Raw genomic sequence first — 19,880 nt, 5'->3', positions numbered from 1 at the left:
AAAAAGTGGTCTTCTCTGGAGATAAATTCCCTTAAAGTATCAAAGCTACAGTCCATTTTTGCTTGCCTTTGATTGTAGAAACCTAATTTTTGGTTTCATCTTAGAGGGCATATAATCGGGACAAAGGAACTCTAACAAAAGCTAAGAAAAGAAATATTCTGAGTTATTAAAACCTATTTTCATTACTATTTTAAGCACTTAGGAAAATAGTATTATTTATGTAATGCTAGGAAAATATGTGAATGTATACTTTTCTTTTGAAAATCAGGTTATTTTTGAAATGTATTCAGGACTTCAAAGGTAAAAGGTTTTTTTTTAACTTAGTAAAAAGTCATTATTAAAACTGTAAAAGTTCTACCAGAGACATCCATATTTAACATACTGCTTGCTGAGATATATAATGGGCAATAATTCTGTTAAATGGCTAGAGGTTGGCATTAGGTTATATTCCCAAATATTCTCATCTACCATCCTCTCTGCATGTGATTCTCCCTGGAAGGATAAACTTAAGAGGAGAAAAATATTCCTCACTGAAAAGGCAAAGAGATTAGTACTGCAGGATGATAAATCTTTCTTTTCTTTTCAAATGTTTTATGATGAATGTTGGGATAGTATAATAAAACACATTAACACCATAGATTTAGGGCTGGTAAAGGACCTTAGAGGTCACCCAAACCAACCCCCTCATTTTATCAAGGAGGAGCCTGACACCCAGAGATCCACAGGTAATGAGTTAAAGTCAGAAAATGTACCCACAGCCTCCAATTGAACATTCAGCACTTTTGAAAAGGAAAGAAGGAAGGAGGTCACCCAAACCAACCCCCTCATTTTATCAAAGAGGAGCCTGACACCCAGCACTTTTGAAAAGGAAAGAAGGAAGGAAGGGAAGGAAGGGAAGGAAAAGGAAGGAGGGAGGGAGGGAAGGAATGAAGGAAGGAAGAGATGGGAGAGAAGGGAGGGATGGGAGGGAGGAAACAAAAGAAGGAAGAAAAAAGGAAAAGAAGGAAGGAAAGAAGGGAGAAAGAAGGAAAGGAAGAAGGGAGAAAAAAGGAAGGAGAGGAAGAAAAGAAGAAAAGAGGGAAGGAATTCCATAGGTACAAAGAACTCTTGCTGAGAAAACTTATCAACCCAGTAATCAAATATTCTGCAGCTTATATTCTTAGAGAGTTGCCTGAGGCACTGAGAAATAATCATGGTCACATAGACAGGATGTGTCAAGACTTGAACTCATGTCTTCCTGACTCCAATGCTAATTGCCATCTTTGCCAATTCATTTTTCTCTGGCACTAACTTTTGGTCTCCTTATCTCACATAGACTGGAAGTACAGCAATTACTCATGGCTCAATCCCAACTACGGATCAGCATGGGAGCTTTTAGCTGCTCCATTTCTGACCCAAACTAGTTTGTTCCCTCCTTTAGCAACCTGGTGGTACCCTGCTCCTGAAGGACTCACCATACTGGTGTTGAACTTAAACTGGACACTTGCTTGACTTTAGCCCTACTACAGATTAGAGCTCCCCAATTCCAACAATCCATCTGCCTCAATCTCCCCTTGAAGCCAGGATGATCACTATGCTTAACTTCAAGGTACTTTCCATTTCATCAGTTGGGTGATTCTCCTCTATTGATAGCATCAAAAAATTTCATATGGTACTTGTCGAGTGACTTGTTGGGCAACACATTGAACAAGATTTATTCAAAAACTCTGATGTGGATAATCTTGAGCAATGTCAGCATCCTCATTTGAAAATAGAGATTAATTATAATGGTCAGCCTCTTACACATTTTCTTATGAAGTGATTAATGATTATAGGGGTTTGGGAGAATAAAGCTCTCTCCAGAAATTCAGCCAAATTTACTTTTGAAATTGAGTTTTTCTTGAGGTCAAGAACAATGTCTTTGTATCCCCCATAGATGCCAGCACAGTGTCTGTACAAAGCTGACACAAGTAAATCATTGGATTAATTTGGGGAAAACACTGAGGGATGTGCCCATTTTTTCATCTCTACTACAAATTAGCTGCTTGGTTTAAAATCTCATTTCAGAGTAAAATGATTTTAATTATGATACAATTATCTTTTCTACTATTCTACTACTTTTCTACTCATCTACTACTATTTTGTTACAATTGTTTAAAAAGAACCATTAGACATCAGCATTACAACCACCAATCTCCTATGTGAGTTTTCATAAAGTGAATATCATTAAATAATTGGAAAGAAATCTCCATTATATTTATCCAGGGCCAAATAACTTTTCTGAGATGCTCAGGGGTAATAATGACACTCTGATCTCATTCAGAAATAGAAGAAATTAAATACTATTTAAACAGAAATCAAATACTAATGGGTGTGTGTGTGTGTGTGTGTGTGTGTATGTGTGTGTGTATGTGTGTGTGTGTGTGTGTGTGTGTGTGTGTGTGTGTGTGTGTATGGATAGAGAGACCTAGAAATGGAATACAGACTACACAGCTTTCAAGGCAACATGATGATGCAAGCATCCCCTGAAGAGATGTTTCTTGCTACCTTTGGGTACAGGAAAATCCAATCCTGACACCTCTTTGCTAGATTTTTCCAAAGAAAACTGTGAGCTAGCCTTCCAGTTAGATGCAATTTATAACAAAAATGTTGATTAACCAATCTTTTGCCTATTGACTCAGTCATCACTGGGAAAGAATCTCATACTTAGAATATCAAGAGCTAAGTTAAAAGTTTATGGATCTGAAAACTACATGATTCTGTAACACCCTTTCCCACAATTCTGCCATCTACCACAGAAGCAGAAGAGGAGCCCCACATGGGATTAGAGACATTTGGCATTATTTTTTATTTTCTATGTTGTCCTGGTTGAAATGACCATCATTCTGCTGAGGGACCTCCTCATACATAAAGAGGCTTCCCCTCAGAGAGCTGATACAATGAATCACTAAGACTATTTGAAGCCTTGCCAGTATTGCCAAGACTGTCAAAACTTGTGTTTCATCGGCATGGTTTTTTAACAACCCAGTTTCACCTTAAGGTCATAATGACCCTGTAGAATAAGGATTTGATGAAGGGAGTTCTTCAAACACAGTGTTAAAGATCCAAGTAAAAGGTATTTTCCTTGAAAAAGCCCTTTCTGACATTTTTGCTTAGAGATCCAGAATTTCAATTGATGGCATTGCCTTGTATCTGAATGTGAAAATCTCAACCTTGCAGAGAAAGTTTATGAACTTATGAAGAAATATTAGTCTTACTACTTTTTTCATTGACTTTCAGTTCTGATTATTACTATCATCCAATGGTTTTGATGAATCATTGTCACCAGACTGAATTCCAGCCAGGTGTGACCATTTTCCAGAAATCCCAACTACCCTTAGTGGACAAAGGTACACCACCACTGAGGATATTCAAAAGTATGTAGCTCAGGTTCTGGCCAGATAAAACGTTTCAAAAATATTTTGAGCAGTTACAGGAGTTTTGGAATAGGTATATAGCTTATTGATTTGCCTTCTTATACTGAAATTTTCCTCAGCATGGAGCCTTCTTATCTTGGAATATCTTTCCACCCTGTCAATCCCCTACTCCTACCAGAAAGTTCCTTTGGAAGGCCTTAATTTTGATGGCTGGTTTCATTCTTCTCTCAGATATGTGTCTGATTCTCTAGACTTTGCCATATTGATCTTATTTAGGTATCTTTCCCTTTCTCTCCTCCTTCAGCTCCCTTGCATGTGCTATGTTCTCTCATTTAAACTTAAGTTTCTTGAGAGCAGGGAAATCTCTTTTGGCTTATGTTTGTATCCCTATCCCTTGCCACAGTACATGGCACATAGTAACTGTTTAATAAATACTTTTCCCCTTGTCTTGACTCTCAGTATGACAAGTTTGAAGAACAAAAGTCATTGGGATACATGAATTTCAAAAAAAAATTCCCCACCTACTATTTTATGATTGTGTCCACAAAACAGTAGAGTATAGGGGGAAATATACTGGATACAGAATCAGAGCACCTAACCAAATTTTGATTTCACCACTTATTATTGGTGTGACCCAAAATGTTACCCAACCTCTCATCTGTGGAAAAAAAGAGTTGGACTAGCTAGCATTTAAGGGACTGTGCAGTTTCAAACTTGTAAATGTATTTATTGAGGAAAATATTGAATAAATCCAACGTCCAGAATTAGGATCTAATAGTCATAGAGAAACTACGTGGCCATGTGATCAAACTTATCCCATGTTGGAATCCCTCCCTACATCTCAGGTAGAGAGGTTGTAATCTTTCCTTTGGAATATTTCCAAGATAGAACTCAGTGATAAGAACTCCACTCCATTGTTTAAATAGCTCTAGGAATTAGAAGGTTCCTCTTGGGACTTTGCCCCTTTTTGCTATTATTTGTAGCTAGTTTTATTCTTTAGAGTCGGGAAGGAAAAGACTACTCTCTTTCCCACATGTTCAATAATTTTTAAGTTGTATCCAACTCTTCATGAACCTATTTAGGATTTTCTTGGCAAAAAAAAAAAAAACAAAAAAACAAAAAAACAAACAAACAAACAAACAAAAAAACTGGAGTGGCTTGCCATTTCCTTCTCCAGACATTTTAGAGATGAGGAAACTGAAGCAAATGGGATGATGTGCCTTGCCTAAGGTCCTCTGACTCCAGACCTGGCATTCTATCCACTGCACTACCTATCTGACCCTGGATAGCTCTTCAAATACCTGAAGATATCCATTGTGTTCTTCTGTAAGTAGAACCATACTGTAGTGTAAATCTTATAGATTTCAGTGTCAAAGAACCTGATAAATCCTAATTCTGCTGTCACTAATTGTGTCCTGAGGCAAGGGATGAAGTCTGGGGGGGTTGATTTCTTTATCTGATAAATGAAAGGATTAAATTTATAATTCCTATGATTCTGGTTCTAAGTCCTCTCCCTTCTAGATTTACATCCTTAATTCCTTCAACTATTCCATACATGACCTTTACTCAAGTCTCTTCATCATCTTAATCTCCTCTTCCCAAGTATATCCACAGAATCAAATCTCATCAGGTGTGGATGGACTACAGTAGAGTGGGAATTTTTACTTCCCTTGTTATTTGGTACATTTGTTGACCAGTCATTTTTCAATTATGTCTGACTCTTCCTGACCCCATTTGGGGTTTTCTTGGAAGACACCTTGAATGGTTTGCCATTTTCTTTTCCAGTTCATTTGACATGTGAGGAAACTGAGGCAAACGGTGTTACAGTTGTAAGTGACTTGTCTAGGGTCACACTAGTATAAGATCAGATTTGAATTCAAGAAGAAGAATCTGCCTGAGTCTAGGCTGCACACTATTCACTGCACAACCTAGTTGCCCAATTCTGGAACATGATTATTCTGGACACTGCGCTTCTATCAAACCTAAAGTTCCATTAGGTTTTTTGTTTGTTTTTTACTGATGACTTTGCTTTTATATGATTTTTCTGAGCATACCTCTCCCCCAATTTAACCCTCCTTTAAATCAAGGAAACCAATTTTGTTTTTTGCAGAGTGAATCAAGCATTTAATAAGCACTTACTATATGCCACAACATTCAATGCATCCATAATCCACTAACTTTCTAGGAAAAAGGATTTTTTTTTAACAGTTCCTCAGGATCAAAATTAGATATTGAAATTAATCGGAATTCAATTTCCTTTCCATGCTGTTTTCATTTACATTTGCTGTCTTTAATAGTTAATAATGACAAGAATTATGTAGATTTTTTCAGATTTGCAAAGCACTTTTACATGTCATATGATCATCACAGCAACCCTATGAAGCAGGTGCAGCTATAATTTTTTTTTAACCTATAAAGAAGCTGAAACTGAAAGATTAGACAGTCTCCCCAGGATGCACAGCTCTCAAGTGTCTGAGGCAGAATTATGAACTCAAGTCTTCCACACTCTCCTCCCAGTCTAATATTCTACCCATTAACAACTAGCTGCCCCAATATACCACATTTACTTTTTATCTTCTAAGAGTTTCGTTCCTTCTCTCTGCATGCAGTTTAATGCAAAGAGTTAGGTGCCCCTAGCTCCCCAGCCAGATTTAATTGCTCATGACTGACTTTTAAATGCAATGATTAGTATCTGACCTGCCTTATCTGCGGAGAACTACAGTAGGGGCAAAATAGGAAAGCCCTAAACTCACTGCAATTCGCGTAGTGGAAGTTCAAAGAGCGAGAGAAGGGCCAAACGCCGAGCTGTCACTGGTGTGCCCGGCCCTGCTGTTGGCCTGGAAGACGGGGGTGTTGCAGGGGCGGTGGATGGGTAGTCCCCGGCGCGCGCCAACTGCCCTTTGAAACCGAAGGCTCGGTCAGTCTGCGCTGCTTTGGGCGTTCTGGCAGATGACTTGAGCTCTTGCAGAGGACTGCCGGACTCCTCACGGGAGGGCCGGCTCTGCGCTCCTGGGCCTGCCAGCTGTGGAGAACCCGCGGGAGCTGCGCATGGAACCTCCGGGCCCGCAGGTGCGGCCGCTGGGAGGCGCCGCGGAGGTCCAGATGTGCCAAGCCATCTTCCCTTCCCACGCTAACCACCGCGGGGAACTGAGCGCCGGCCAGCTGCTCAAGTGGATTGACACCACTGCCTGCCTGGCAGGTAAGAGGGAGGCTCAGCCAGCCGCGAGAGAGAGTGGCCGCTGCTGCTGTCACCGAGGTTTGGAGTAAATAAGGGGCTGAACTGCCTCAGACGTGAAGGTATCTACTGGAGCTCCCTCAGGGTCTGGCATTTACCTGGCTATCTCTGCCGTACAGGAAGTTAAATTGCCTTTACACACGTTCCCTGGCAGCCCTCACTATTTGCCTCACGTTCTCCTCCTAGTGACCCAAATTTGGCTTGGCCAGTCAACTTCCCAAAGACTGCAAGAAAAAAAGCCAAAACAAGCCTGCGCATCCCAACCCTGGCTGTGATCTCTAGGTGTCCTGTGTGTCCTGAATTTAGTATCACTCACCGGTGGGCTGAACCCTACATCCTATATAGGTCCTAAAAATCCAATGGGAAGGATGCACGACAATTATTTATAGAATCTATTCAGAAAATGCAAACATTCAGGCAAATTTCACATCAGCCACTGAAACTGCTTCAGTTCTGAAGCAACTAATTATTCTAGATTGATAACAGAGCCAAAACTAAAGATAAAGGGGTACTCAAATAATATTGTTTATAAGTATTTATTCCAGAAAATTAAATGGGAAATAATTAAGTATTTCATGACAAATAAAAGCTATGTATTATTGGAAAGATTTAAGGCCTGTGTGAAGAGTGGCACTGGGACTGCAGTTGTCAGACTCATAGTTCTTTAATAGTACCTTAGGCAGTTTGTTCAGGCAATGTGCTAACTTCCTTAAGTGGGTAAATCACTTTTCCTGGTGGGTCTTTAGTTTCCTCATCTCAATAGTGAGAGTGCTGGGCTGAATATACCCCAATAATCCTTTCCAGTTCTAACATTCTATGATTTTTAGTGATTCTAAAGTCAGAGTCCCTAGGGAACTAGCAATGTAGACAGAATGATTTCCTATCCCCTAGCTTCTTTTTTAAATACTTGCTCTACCATTGGTATCCCAAACCCCTCATCTCTAGCCCCAAGGTAAATGTATAAATACATACAACTTAGAACAAAACTTTAGAATGTATGACCTTAAGAATACTTTATATTTTCACCAAGGTCACAATCTAGTTAGTGACAAAATATGAAGAGAAACAGACACACAATCCCATATTCTTGCCAGACATCACAACAGATGTAAACTATATGTTTTAGTTTTCAAATGTCATGTATAGAGGCAGCAGGACAAGTCACATAAGCTGCAGTCAGAAGACCTTAATTTGAGCTTGGGCTCTGTCACTTTCAGATATGTCCTATCCATGAGGCAGCTAGGTGGCAGATAGGGTATCAGATTGGAATCAAGAAGATGAGTTCAAATTCAGCCTCATATACTTACTGTTTGACTCTTAACTCACTTTGCCTCAGTTTTCTCATCTATAAAAAATGACAATTCTTGCATTACCTACTTCATGGATTGCTTGTAGTGAGTGTGTTGGAATCCTTCTAGAGCCATAGACAAGATTAAAAAATTACCATCCTGTATTTGATAATTGCAGCCTGGGTCTTACTATTGCTACAATGGGGACCTTCACCGTAACAAGTATTATTATTATTTAGGTCTAAAAAGCCAGGGATAAGCTCTATGAGCCAACAGAAAGTTGGTTTGGTTAGTTTCTGATCCTATTTCAAAGAAGAAGCTTTTCTTTGCGTTTATACTAAAAGCTAGGCTTATTGTTAAGCTCAGGCTATTTCTCTGGATTGCCATGGTGATAAAATTGAAAAGTAAAGTGAAAGAGTTTTGTCATCAATGCAAATTACCCCCAAAAATCATTTAGCTTTTGATTGAATTTCTTACACTAGGAAACTTGGGATCTTAAAGAATCTAAGTCTTAGTCAACAATTCCATGCATTAATAATAGTTACGACAATAATAGAGAATATTGTCAGGGTGCAGTAAAAAGAACACTGGCTCAAAGTCAGAGGACCTGGATTCAAATCCTGATTTTGCTGCTTGCTATCTTTACCCAGGTAAAGACATATCACTTAATCTTGATCTTAGTTTCCAGATATGTAAAATGAGGAGAATGGATGTGATGATCTCAAAGGTCCTTTTGAAGGATAAAAAAGAGCTCCATAATGGCATTCCTTCAGGAGAACCTGGATAATACTCATATCATAGCCTATATTGTGAAATAGCATCTCATTTTCAGAGAGTTGTTCAGTTGTTTTCAGCCATATATGATACTTTGTGACATCATTTGAGATTTTCTTGACAAAGATACTGGAGTGATTTCTTATTTTTTTCTCCAGCTCATTTTACAGATGAGGAAACTGAGGCAAATAAGATTAAATTACTTGTCCAGGTTCACACAGCTAGTAAGTACTTGAAGGCAGATTTGAAAAAAAAAAAGACTCACTCCAGAATGGGCCTCTATCTCTTGTACTGTCTAATTAACACTTAACAAAGGACTTATACAAACTGGGAGCTTAATAAATGTTTATTGACTTGAATTATCACTTAGCATTTATAACAGTTACATGTGGTATTGTAATTCATATATGTCTTTTGTGTGTGTGTGTGTGTGTGCGCTCATTCTAAAAACGAATAAATTAAGTTTCAGAATGGTAAAGTGGTACAACAAGGTTTATATAGTAACTAATTCAGAATTCAAATCCAGTTCTCCTGGATTAAGGTTAGTTCTCTTTCCATGGTACCACATTGCCTCTTTATACCCAATAGAATAGCCAAAGAAGGAGGGATGCTTGATGACAGTTGGACCAGAAGAAGAGCTATTCTGTTATCCAGGGCTCCCTCCTCATGGGCACTTCAGCATGTCTAGAGCACAATAATAACTGATGTTCATAATGAGGGCCCCAAGGCACTGCAAGATCTTCTAAATCATTAAAGAATGATTAATGTGTTTAGCTTAGCTTTAGCATTAACTACCTCACTTCTGTCAGAGGCATCAGTATTCTTGCAGCCTCCCAGGTTGTAAAGCTTGGAGCTGTCTTTGACTTCTTTCATACTCTGTCTCATCTGAAGCTTCAACCATTCCTTTCTAGTCTCACAGTCAACACTCCAATACGAGCCTTTATCACTTATGATACAGTGGGAAAAGGCACCAGATTTAGAATCAGAAATTGAAACTTCAGTTCTGCCATTCCTCATTGAGTGACTTTGACCATGTCACTTAGGAGGTTCATGTTTCTGTATCTGTTAACTGATAGAGCTAGACAATATCCAATATTTTTAAATTGATGAATCATATGATTCAGCATATATATATATGCAATCATGTAAAATATAATTCCATATTAGTCATGTTTAAAAGAAGAAGCAGAACAAACAGAAAGAAATAAAAAAAATAAAGTAAAAATAGTATGCTTCAATCTGCATTCAGAATCTATCAATTCTTTCTTTGAATATGGATAGCATTTTCTATCTTTAAACCTTTGGAATTGCCTTGGATCATAGTATTTCTCAGAAGAGCTGGGTCATTCATAGTTGATCATTGTACAGTGTTGCTGTTACTGTGTACAACTTTTTCCTGCTTCTGCTCACTTCACTTTATATCAATTCATGTAATCCACTTGCTCATTACTCCTCATAGAGCAATAGCATTCCATTACAACCACACACTGCAACTTGTTCAGTCATTCTTCAATTGATGGGCATTCCCTCAATTTCCAAATCTTTGCCACCATAAAAAGAGCTGCTATAAATAGTTTTATACATGTGGGTCCTGTCCCCCTAGGTTTTTTTTAAACAGCATTATTCTTCTAACTATTCTCCTTGACCCCAATCATTTCTCTTTCTAATACACATCTAATAAGAAATAATATTCCTTAAATACTGTTTTCATCATTTTGTACCCCAAGAACTTTTGATGGTTCCTTGTTGCTTAGTACTCTGACAAACTTTCAAGACTTTAATAGTCTTGTTCCATCCTACCTTTCCTATCATTTCTTAATATTTCTATGTGGTATTCTATTTCAACCAGGTTTCCTCATTATCTCCCAAGTCAAATCAACAAGCACCTAATATGTACCAGGCACTATGCTAAACCCTGGGGGTACAAATAAAGATTTGTTTGAAAGGTCCCTGTTTTCAAGGAACTCATATTTTAATGAGAGAAAAAACATGATTCCCTCCCCCCACCAAAAAAAGCCCCCTACAACTCACCACCCTATTTATAATCAAAATAGATAGGGGATGGATGGGGAATGATTTCAGAGATAAGGGTCTAAGATTAAGGAAGATTGGAAAAGACTTCTTGCAGAAAATGGAACCTTAGCTGAGACTTGAAGGAAACTTGAAAATGGAGATGAGAAAGGAGAGAGTTCCATGCATGGAAGGCAAGGTGAAAATTATCAGAGTCAGGAAATAAAGCTCCATGTTTGAGAAAAAGTAAATAGTTCAATGTCTGAATCACAGAATATGTGTAAGAGAATTAGTTCTAAGTAAATCAGAAAGGTAAGAGCCAGATTATAAAGAAATTTTAAAATCAAACAGGATTTTCTATTTCATACTGGGGGTAATAGGGAGCCACTGGAGTTTACTGAGTATTAAGTGATTACAGGATTAGAGCTGTACTAATTTAGGATGATCAGTTTGACAGCTGAGTGAAGGATGGATTGAAGTGGAAAGAAACATCAGATAGGGAGAACCAGTAGGCTATTGCAATTGTACAAGCATGACATGTAATGAAGGTAGAAAGCACAAATCACCAACAGATTGAATATGAGGGGTGAGAGAGACTGAGGACTTATAAATGACACCCTGGTTAGGAGTCCCAGTGACTAGTAATGATTTCAATAGTAATGTGGAAAGTAGGAAAAGGGAAGGGTAGATAATGAATTCGGTGTGGTTGGGCCTGCTGAGTTTAAGATGCATATGAAACATCTGTTTTAATGATGTTCAATAATAGATAGTTGGAAGTGCAAGACAGGAGGTCTGGAGAAAGATTATGGATGGATAAATTCATCTGAGAATCATCTGCAAAGAGATGATCATTGAATCCCTGGGAACTAATGAGGATACTAAATGAAATAGTACCATACAGAAGAAAAAGAAAAGTGGGCCCAGTAATTCACTATGGTTTGTGAAATGATAGAGATTGCTCTATGCAAGTTTCTCCTCAGTTGCATAGATTTTTCCTACTGTATTTGGCTGTTGGCCTGTAGGTAGCCCTAGTCTACAACATATGCTGAGATAAGCAAGCAGATGAGTAACTTTGTATACTTCTATTACAAACAGTAGTGTGCCAGGAATATTTTCACTTTCATTCCCACTGGAGTTGGCCCCACTGATAAATATAAAGAGGAAAGAAAGGAATCCTTTCTAAAAGAATGTAAATGTAATATAATTCATTGTTTCTTTCTCAACTAATTAGGTGATATAGGAGAAAGAGGCAAAATTCATATGAAAAATTCAGTTTTTGAACTAAAAAAGTGAATCCATTCAATTTGTCTGTGATTTCATATTAAGGCAGAGAATCCTTTTAAAGGGGGACACAATCTTTTGCCATAAAAGACCGTGGGAGATGCAAAAGGACAACCCTGGAAATACAACAATGTTGAACAAATGCAGCACAGGAGCCAGGATACCATAGACTCTCTCTTCTATTTTCCCTGGAAATCTTATTAATGTAAAAGATAGCTGAATTGCACTAAAGTCCTACCCTGTGGCTTTTTCATAGTATAGTTGTGACTATAGGCTACCTAAGGCTACATCAATGATGTACAGGCAAAGCAGGTACTCTTAAGCTAGAAAGCTTTATGCATTTGTCTATGTATCTGGCATTCAAAGACCAACCATGTTAAATGCAAAGAGGCACCAGATTACTGACCACCAGATAATGAATCAGTTTGACCACTGAAGTCATTAAACCATCCACTAATGCATGGAGGGAGCTCTCATATGAATAAAGTCACAAGACTTTGAAATTTAAAAGAAGGTAGATGAATATTAATTTGATCAAGGTAACATGCCAATAAGGTCTCACTAATTCACTATGTATCCAGTATTGAGTTCTCAAGAGCTGATCCTCCCTGATTTGGTTTTAAGAGTCAGTGTTGCAAAGTGGAGAAAGTCCTGGACAGGACTTTATTATTTTTCATTTCACGTTTAACATATGTGAACATGACCATATTTCAGCGTCTCAATTTCCTCATCGTAAATGAAAATAAAAACATCTGTAATACACAAGATTGTTGTGATCAAAAGAAATGGTTTATATGAAGCATTTCAACCCATATATCTATATATCTTGTATGTGTACAATTATTTTTAATTGTTGTCTTCCATGTTAGAACATGAGTTTTTTGAGGGCAGAGACTTTGTTTTTGCCTTTCTTTGTATTTCTGGCACTTAACATAGTGCCTGGCATATAGTAGGATTTTAATAAATGTTTGATAGTTGTCTTGTATTAGTAGTAAAATAAAAGAAACACTGTCCAAGGTCAATAATGTGGGGAGTGTTAGACAAAGCAAATAAGAATGGTTTCCCTAAATTAAATAAATGTGATTGATGTGAAGTAGACCTTCTATTTCATCATTACAAGGAACTCTTTAGATGAAGGGATTCCCTCTAGCGATGTAGGTTCACACCTTCTCAGTAATCTATATTGTTAGAGAATTGCTTAAAGTTCTTAGAGCAGGCTTGGGGAACCTTTTTTCTGCCCAGGATTATTTGGAAAGTTATAACATCATTCATTCGCTGACTATCTAAATTATCAATTTAAAGAACTCAAGCAGTGGGAGGTTGTTGTACCTTGCTTTCAGTTTATCATCACCTGCTGTTGCCTTAGCAAAGATCAGATGGACTCAGCTGCCCAGTGTTCCCCATCCCTATCTTAAAGGTCAAGTGCTTCATCTAAGATCACATAAGCCAATATGTATTTGAGGCAGGATTTGGACCCAGTTTTTCCTAGATCTGAACCAATTCTTTACCCATTATACCTCACTGCTTCCTGAAGTTGATAGGATATATGTTGGGTGATATAATTTATAAATTCCACATCGGCTGAATAAAAATTTCCATTTAAACTGGTTGGTAAGCTGTATTGTATTAACACAGAAACCAACACATATAAATTTAGAACCCTCCACACAATAGTAAAGATATGTGCAGTCTAAACATAACTCATAGACCAACAGTACAGCTTCAAGCAGTCCAGAAATGTGCCCAAAGAGGTATCATGACTGTTGAGGAGAGACCAGTTAGAATGAATTTATTTCAGTTTCATTTGTTTTCTCTTATGGTGAAATACATCCAATATAACAACCCTTTCTTTTATCTTTTGGTTTGAAGCTGAAAAGCATGCTGGAGTCTCCTGTGTAACAGCATCAATGGATGACATACAGTTTGAAGAAACAGCCAGGTAAGGGATATGATGTGATGCTGCTAACCCTCTTTCCTGCTTCTCAGTGATTGATTCCAGAAGTATGTTTCCAGGTAGTGGTTCACCTTCATCACTTGAAAGCAGTAGTCAGGTCATCAGCATAGTAAATTACCCCGGGCTTCATTTAAATGGTTTTAAAAACTTAATATCCAAGAAAAACTTAGTTCTTATTTGCAATATAAAGCCACATTCCTAATTACATTGCTTTGATGAAAAAGATCTCCCAGCATTCCTGAATGCATTTTGGTAGTATGTAACTGACTCCTTCAGGATTGATTTCCTTTAATAAAAATAATTAATGATAATAAGCAAACTCTCTCTCCTAGGATATTTCATTACAAAACTGTTAGGCAAACTAAAGAATCTGAGTAGTTTAGAAGCTAGAATTTAACAAAAGGCAGACTGAGGCAATCCTCTGCCTGAGATATCCTTGATTAATAAGGACATACAACTTGGTAACAGTGAAGTCTTATGTCTAGCTCTCTTTAGTACCAGGATACTCAGCAAGGGTCTTTTTATATACCTAAATGTGTCTTTTTTCTGGATTGGGCATCATTTGGACATCCCTTGGCAAATGTAAAGGCAACCCTGATTGGTGAACATTTTAATGAAGAAATGGGTTAATAGTTCTTGGCTCCTCCCTATTACTTTATTGGGCTAGGGCTAATCCTCAGGATCAATATGCAATAAAGAAAGGGGATTGACTTACAGAGTGCTTGATCATATTCTTCTCTGACATCGAAGGAATGCCACTTACTCTGGGAAAGACAACTGAATCCAGATATCTTGGTTAGAAAAATATAAATCATCTCAATCAGGTTTTTATTGGCTTTGTCTCTCTTCTCCCCCTTTTTAAGAGTGGCTCACCTCAAACTTTGATTAAGAGAGGCAAGAATCATCCCCTTGGTAGATGGTTAAGCTGGTTTCTGCTTAAGCTGTAAGCAAAGGTTTTCAGGGACATATAGGTGGTGCGGTGGACAGAGCACTAGCCCTGAAGTCAGAAGGACCTGAATTCAAATCCCACCTGACACTTGATGGGTACTGGCTGTGTACTCCTGATCAAGTCACTTACCCCCATTGCCTGGAGGTGGGGGAACTAAGAGCCCTAATTCGGAGAGAAGTCTTGAAGGTGGGATTAATTCCAATATTTAGCCAACTGGGAGAAGTTTATTTTCTGTTAGTGTAAAAGATGGGAGAAGGAAATGCTGCCAGAAAAGGGTATATTACATCCTTTAATATTAAATATCAAAAGATACAGCATCACATTAATTTTCCTCAGTGGAGATAGTAAATTTTTTTCATATAATTTCTAAGTAAGAAAGGACCTCAGAGATCATCTAGTTTAAGCCCCTAATTTTACACACGGTAAAGCTGATGTCCAAAGAATTTAAGTGAATATAGAACTTAAGTCAAACAGTTACTAAGCAGTATTTGAACCCAAGTCCTCACACCCTAAATTCAGTATTCTTTCCACTGTCCTATATATATTGCCTTATCTAAAACAATCAACCAATCACCATTACTAAACGGTGCTAGACAAATTCATTTAGGGTTTATAATAGTTTTTCTTTTTTAAACCAAGGAGCCATAGCAAAAAGTTTGATGGTGGATTTGGGCAAACTTCCAGCACAGTATGGATATATTTAAATACATAAAATACATTTATTTAACCCACTCCTTTGTCTTCTGCTCTTCTACTAGCATGTATTAGACTCACAGAATCTCAAGAATTTGAAAGAATACCACAAGTTACCTACCCAGTCCAATCCAGTCCTCAACAGAAATTTGTTTAATACATCTTGTTTTAAGACCTTTAGTGATGGAGAATAACCACTCCCCAAGACATCCCAGTCCATTTTTGAAAAGCTGCTATATATAGTCATAATCTGCAGCCAACTCTGCTTGGGTTAACTGTCTTTGTTTTGCCATGTTTCTCTCAAGTCCCTTTACTCTGATTAAAATGACACTTTCTACTCTTCTTCCTAAGGAAACACAAGAACAATTTTAAAAATTAGAAAGTTCCTAAAACTATTTTTAAAATATTTTGATAACTATCTTACACACAGTATTTTATTCACATATTTTTTTAAAAACAGTAGTCAATAATAACTTGAGCATTCGAATATATTTTTAGAGGAATTTTTTTTTTTACAGTCCTGTGAGGGATAGTGACACTCACCCAAATTAAAATCAGAGACTATCAAGGTAAAAAGCAAAAAAAGGATTATTACAATCTCAGGAGAACTGGCAATTCCCATTAGACAAGGTGTCAGTAGAGGAGTACAAAGCACAAGCTGCAAACTCAGGATTATATAGACCCTAACATAGAAGCCTCCCCCACACCTTTTCTCCCACTTTCTGGTGAGTTCTAATTTACCCTGAGACTAAATATTGACTCCAGAATCCACTCTACCTTATTAGATACTTAAATGCTAAAGAAAAGAGGTTTTTTGTTTTTTTTTTGGGGGGGGGGAAACTGGAGGGAAATGTTTGCTTATCTAAGATAATCAAACACCTGCAGCTTTTAGCTATAGCTCAATTTATTATTGCAAAGTTTCAAATCATAATTAGGTTATAAGTTGAGCTTTTATGAGAGGCCTTCATTGGTAGAATTAATGAGAGGTCTTCACTCAGTTCATCCCATTCAGTCCAAATTATTATTGCACCAGATATAGGACATGATTGAAATGGACATTTTAGTGGATTACAAATTATATTATAAATAGAAGTCAATAATATTATTCATGAACAACAATCTAATGTGATCTCAGACTATATAAAGAGATGTAGGCTCTGGCAGTGAGGCAATAGTTTTATTGTACTTAGCCCTGGTTAGACTACTTCTCAAGTATTGGGTTTGGTTTTGCCTATCATACACTGACATACTGTGGTAAACTGAAGGGCATCTAGATGAAGACAAGGAGGATGATAAAAGAGCTTGAGATCATGCTGCTTAAAGATTGTTTGAAGGAATTTGGATTGGTCATCTTGCAGTAGAGAAAAAATTGGGGGGGCACAATGGGCATGTTCAAACATTTGAAAACCCCACCAATACAAAAGAGATTAGATACATTCCCTTTACATCAAAGGGCAGAACTAAGAACTACGGGTGAAAGTCACCAGGGTACAGGGTGAGTGATATAGGAAAAAACTTCCTAATAATCAGAGCTATCCAGCAGTGGACTAGTCTCCTTCAGAAGGTAGAGCATGTTCCTTTCATTCATCAAAGGCTGGATGTTACTTGGTAGATATGTTGTAGAGGAAATCCTTGTTCAGACAGCTAGATGACATAGTGAATAGAGGGCTGGGCCTGCTGTCATGAAAACCTAAGTTTAAATCCATCCTCAGAGGCTAGTTGTGAGATTTTGAGCAAGTCACTCAGGTCTTCCTGTTTCAACTTTAAAATGAAGAGAAATTCCACTTAAAAAACTACACTGTGCAAAATATTTGGAAATTTACCTACCAAAACACACTAAGAAACTATAGAAGTACAACTAAAGAGTATTCTTTACAGAAATAAAAATAGACCCAAGTAATTGAAGAGATATTATCTCTTGGGCTATCCCAATGTAGTAAAAAGGATTAGAACTATGATTTTATTGGCATAAGGAATTTCCAGTTGAGGAAGTTCCCTCTACCAATTTAGGTCAACACTTTTTTTTGCAATTTATCTTCTTTGGAAGTTACTTGGGAGTAATGAGAGTTAAGTAACTTGCCAAGGATCAAACAGCCAATATATGTTAGAAATAAAGCTTAAACTCCGGTCTTCCCAGATTCCCTGTTATTGTATTATCCACAATAATATGTTGTTGCAATAAAATGACAATTCTTCCTAAATTAATTTACTTATTCAGTATCTTACCAATCAGTGTTATTTTATGGAGCTAGAAAAATAAAATACCAAAATTCATTTGTAATAACAAATGGTGAGGGTAGCTAGGTGGTGCAGTGGATAGAGTACCAGCCCCAAAGTCAGAAGGATCTGCATTCAAGTCTGTTCTCAGTCACTTAACACTTCTAGCTGTGTGACCCTGGGCAAGTCACTTAACCCCAATTGCCTCAGCAAAAACAAAAACAAAAACAAAAAAAGTTCAAGAATCTCAAGGGAATGAATGAAAAAGGAAATAGGAAGGAAGGGGGCCTAGCAATACCATCTGTGTTACAAAATAGTAATCATTAAAACTATTTGGTACTACTTAAAAATACCAAAATTCATTTGTTGACCAAAGTTGACCAAAATTAATACACAAAAGATGAATATATAATATATATTGCTGGATATACAGCATTACTATTTGACGTAAAACTGCTAAGAAAACTAATAAACAGGCAGAAATTGGACAGACCAACAATTCACATCAGACCTCAAGAGTAGTTCTAAATAGTTAAAGGGTCTAGCTAAGAAAAGCTTACCTTATAATCATATTAGAGGAATAAAGAAAGCACTGACTTTTGCAACTATGGATAAAGAAGAATTCATAACCAAATAGGAAATGGAGAAGATTACAAAAAGATAACATAATCATTTATTGAGTCACTACTTGAGAAGGAAAAAAGCTGGAAAAGAATCTTTGCAGCAAAGCTCTCTGATAAAAATATAATCTCTGAGTATATGGACCTGATAAAAATATATAAGAGCAAGAGTTATTCCTCATTAGATAAGTGTTAAAAAGGACATGAACAAGTAGTTCTCAAAGGAGGAGATCCAAGAAAGTTTATAAATGAAATGTGCATCAAATCACTATTAGAGAAATGTTAATTAAAATAAATCTGAGATTCCAACTCATACCTATCAGGAAGGCAAAAATGACAGCTGTTGAAGGAACTGAAGAAAAATAGGCATACCTGATGAACTCTCAGGGGCAGAAGGGAGCTGTTAATTGACTCAGCCATCCTCAGAAGCATTTTGGAACTGTATCCTCAAAGTCATTAAACTTTTGAGTCAATAATACTAGCTACATACCATAAAGAGATCAAAAAAGAGGGGGAAAACAGATTTGCACAAAAATATTTATAGCAGCTTCCTTTGTTACCACAGACAACTAAGAGGATACACTTCAACTGGAGAAGAGATGAATAAATTATGTTATAGTTATTGCCAAGAAAGGAAAAAGGAAGAAAGGATAGAAAGAAGGAAGGAAGGAAGGAAGGAAGGAAGGAAGGAAGGAAGGAAGGAAGGAAGGAAGGAAGGAAGGGAGAAAGGAAGGAAAGGAGGAAGGAAAGAAGGAAGGAAGGAAGGAAGGAAAGAAGGAAGGAAGGAAGGAAGGAAGGAAGGAAGGAAGGAAGGAAGGAAGGAAGGAAGGAAGAAAAGAAGGAAGGAAGGAAGGAAGAAAGGAAGGAAGGAAGGAAGGAAGGAAGGAAGATTGGAGGGGAGAGGGAAGAGGATCATTGAAACATTTAATAGAAAGTACACAAATGAAAACAAAAGAAACTCAAAAGGAGATGGAGACCACCAAGAGAACAACTCTGAAAGTAACATTTTCTAATTAAAAAATGTTTAAAGCAAAGTATATACAGTAGCAATTCATCTTCATATACAATCATCTTTTTTCCGTTCTACTTTGTATATGAAAATGCTCTTCTTTGTTAAGTGCAAAATAATTCTTGAAAGATAGTGATGTGTTTAAATAATATTTGTCCAATAGTTCTTTTACATCCATACTTCAGAAATTTCCCGCATTCTAATTGTTAAAATCTAGTTGACTTTACTATCCTAATTATAGATTCTAGAGTTTCAGATCAACTCTTCTAATAAGAGAACATAGATTATAGGAGAGAAAGAAAAATGAAGTCAAGCAGAACAAATGTAACAACCATATAAATTAACCAGATACATTTAAAAAATATATTACAATGCAATATAATGCAACAGATGTATAGTAAGTAAGTCTACTGTGTTCAGAACACTTTGTTGCATACACATAAGATACAAAATT

The 19,880-nt window shown here is 37.2% G+C and overlaps 1 protein-coding gene across 1 annotated transcript in view; it reads left to right on the top strand.

The window, feature by feature from the left end:
• The first annotated feature begins 5,946 nt into the window (after positions 1-5,946).
• The window catches only part of ACOT12 (acyl-CoA thioesterase 12), a 70,638-nt gene continuing 56,704 nt past the window's right edge, over positions 5,947-19,880 (top strand). The window contains exons 1-2 of the mRNA XM_003759887.3: positions 5,947-6,594; positions 13,854-13,923. Coding sequence (XP_003759935.2) covers positions 6,444-6,594; positions 13,854-13,923 — 221 coding nt within the window. The 5' untranslated portion in view covers positions 5,947-6,443. The remainder of the gene's footprint in view (positions 6,595-13,853; positions 13,924-19,880) is intronic.

Source organism: Sarcophilus harrisii, chromosome 1, assembly GCF_902635505.1.
Source record: "Sarcophilus harrisii chromosome 1, mSarHar1.11, whole genome shotgun sequence".
Classification (NCBI taxonomy): domain Eukaryota; kingdom Metazoa; phylum Chordata; class Mammalia; order Dasyuromorphia; family Dasyuridae; genus Sarcophilus; species Sarcophilus harrisii.
Note: the sequence above shows the minus strand (reverse complement) of the source record. Positions and strands in the feature narration are given on the sequence as shown.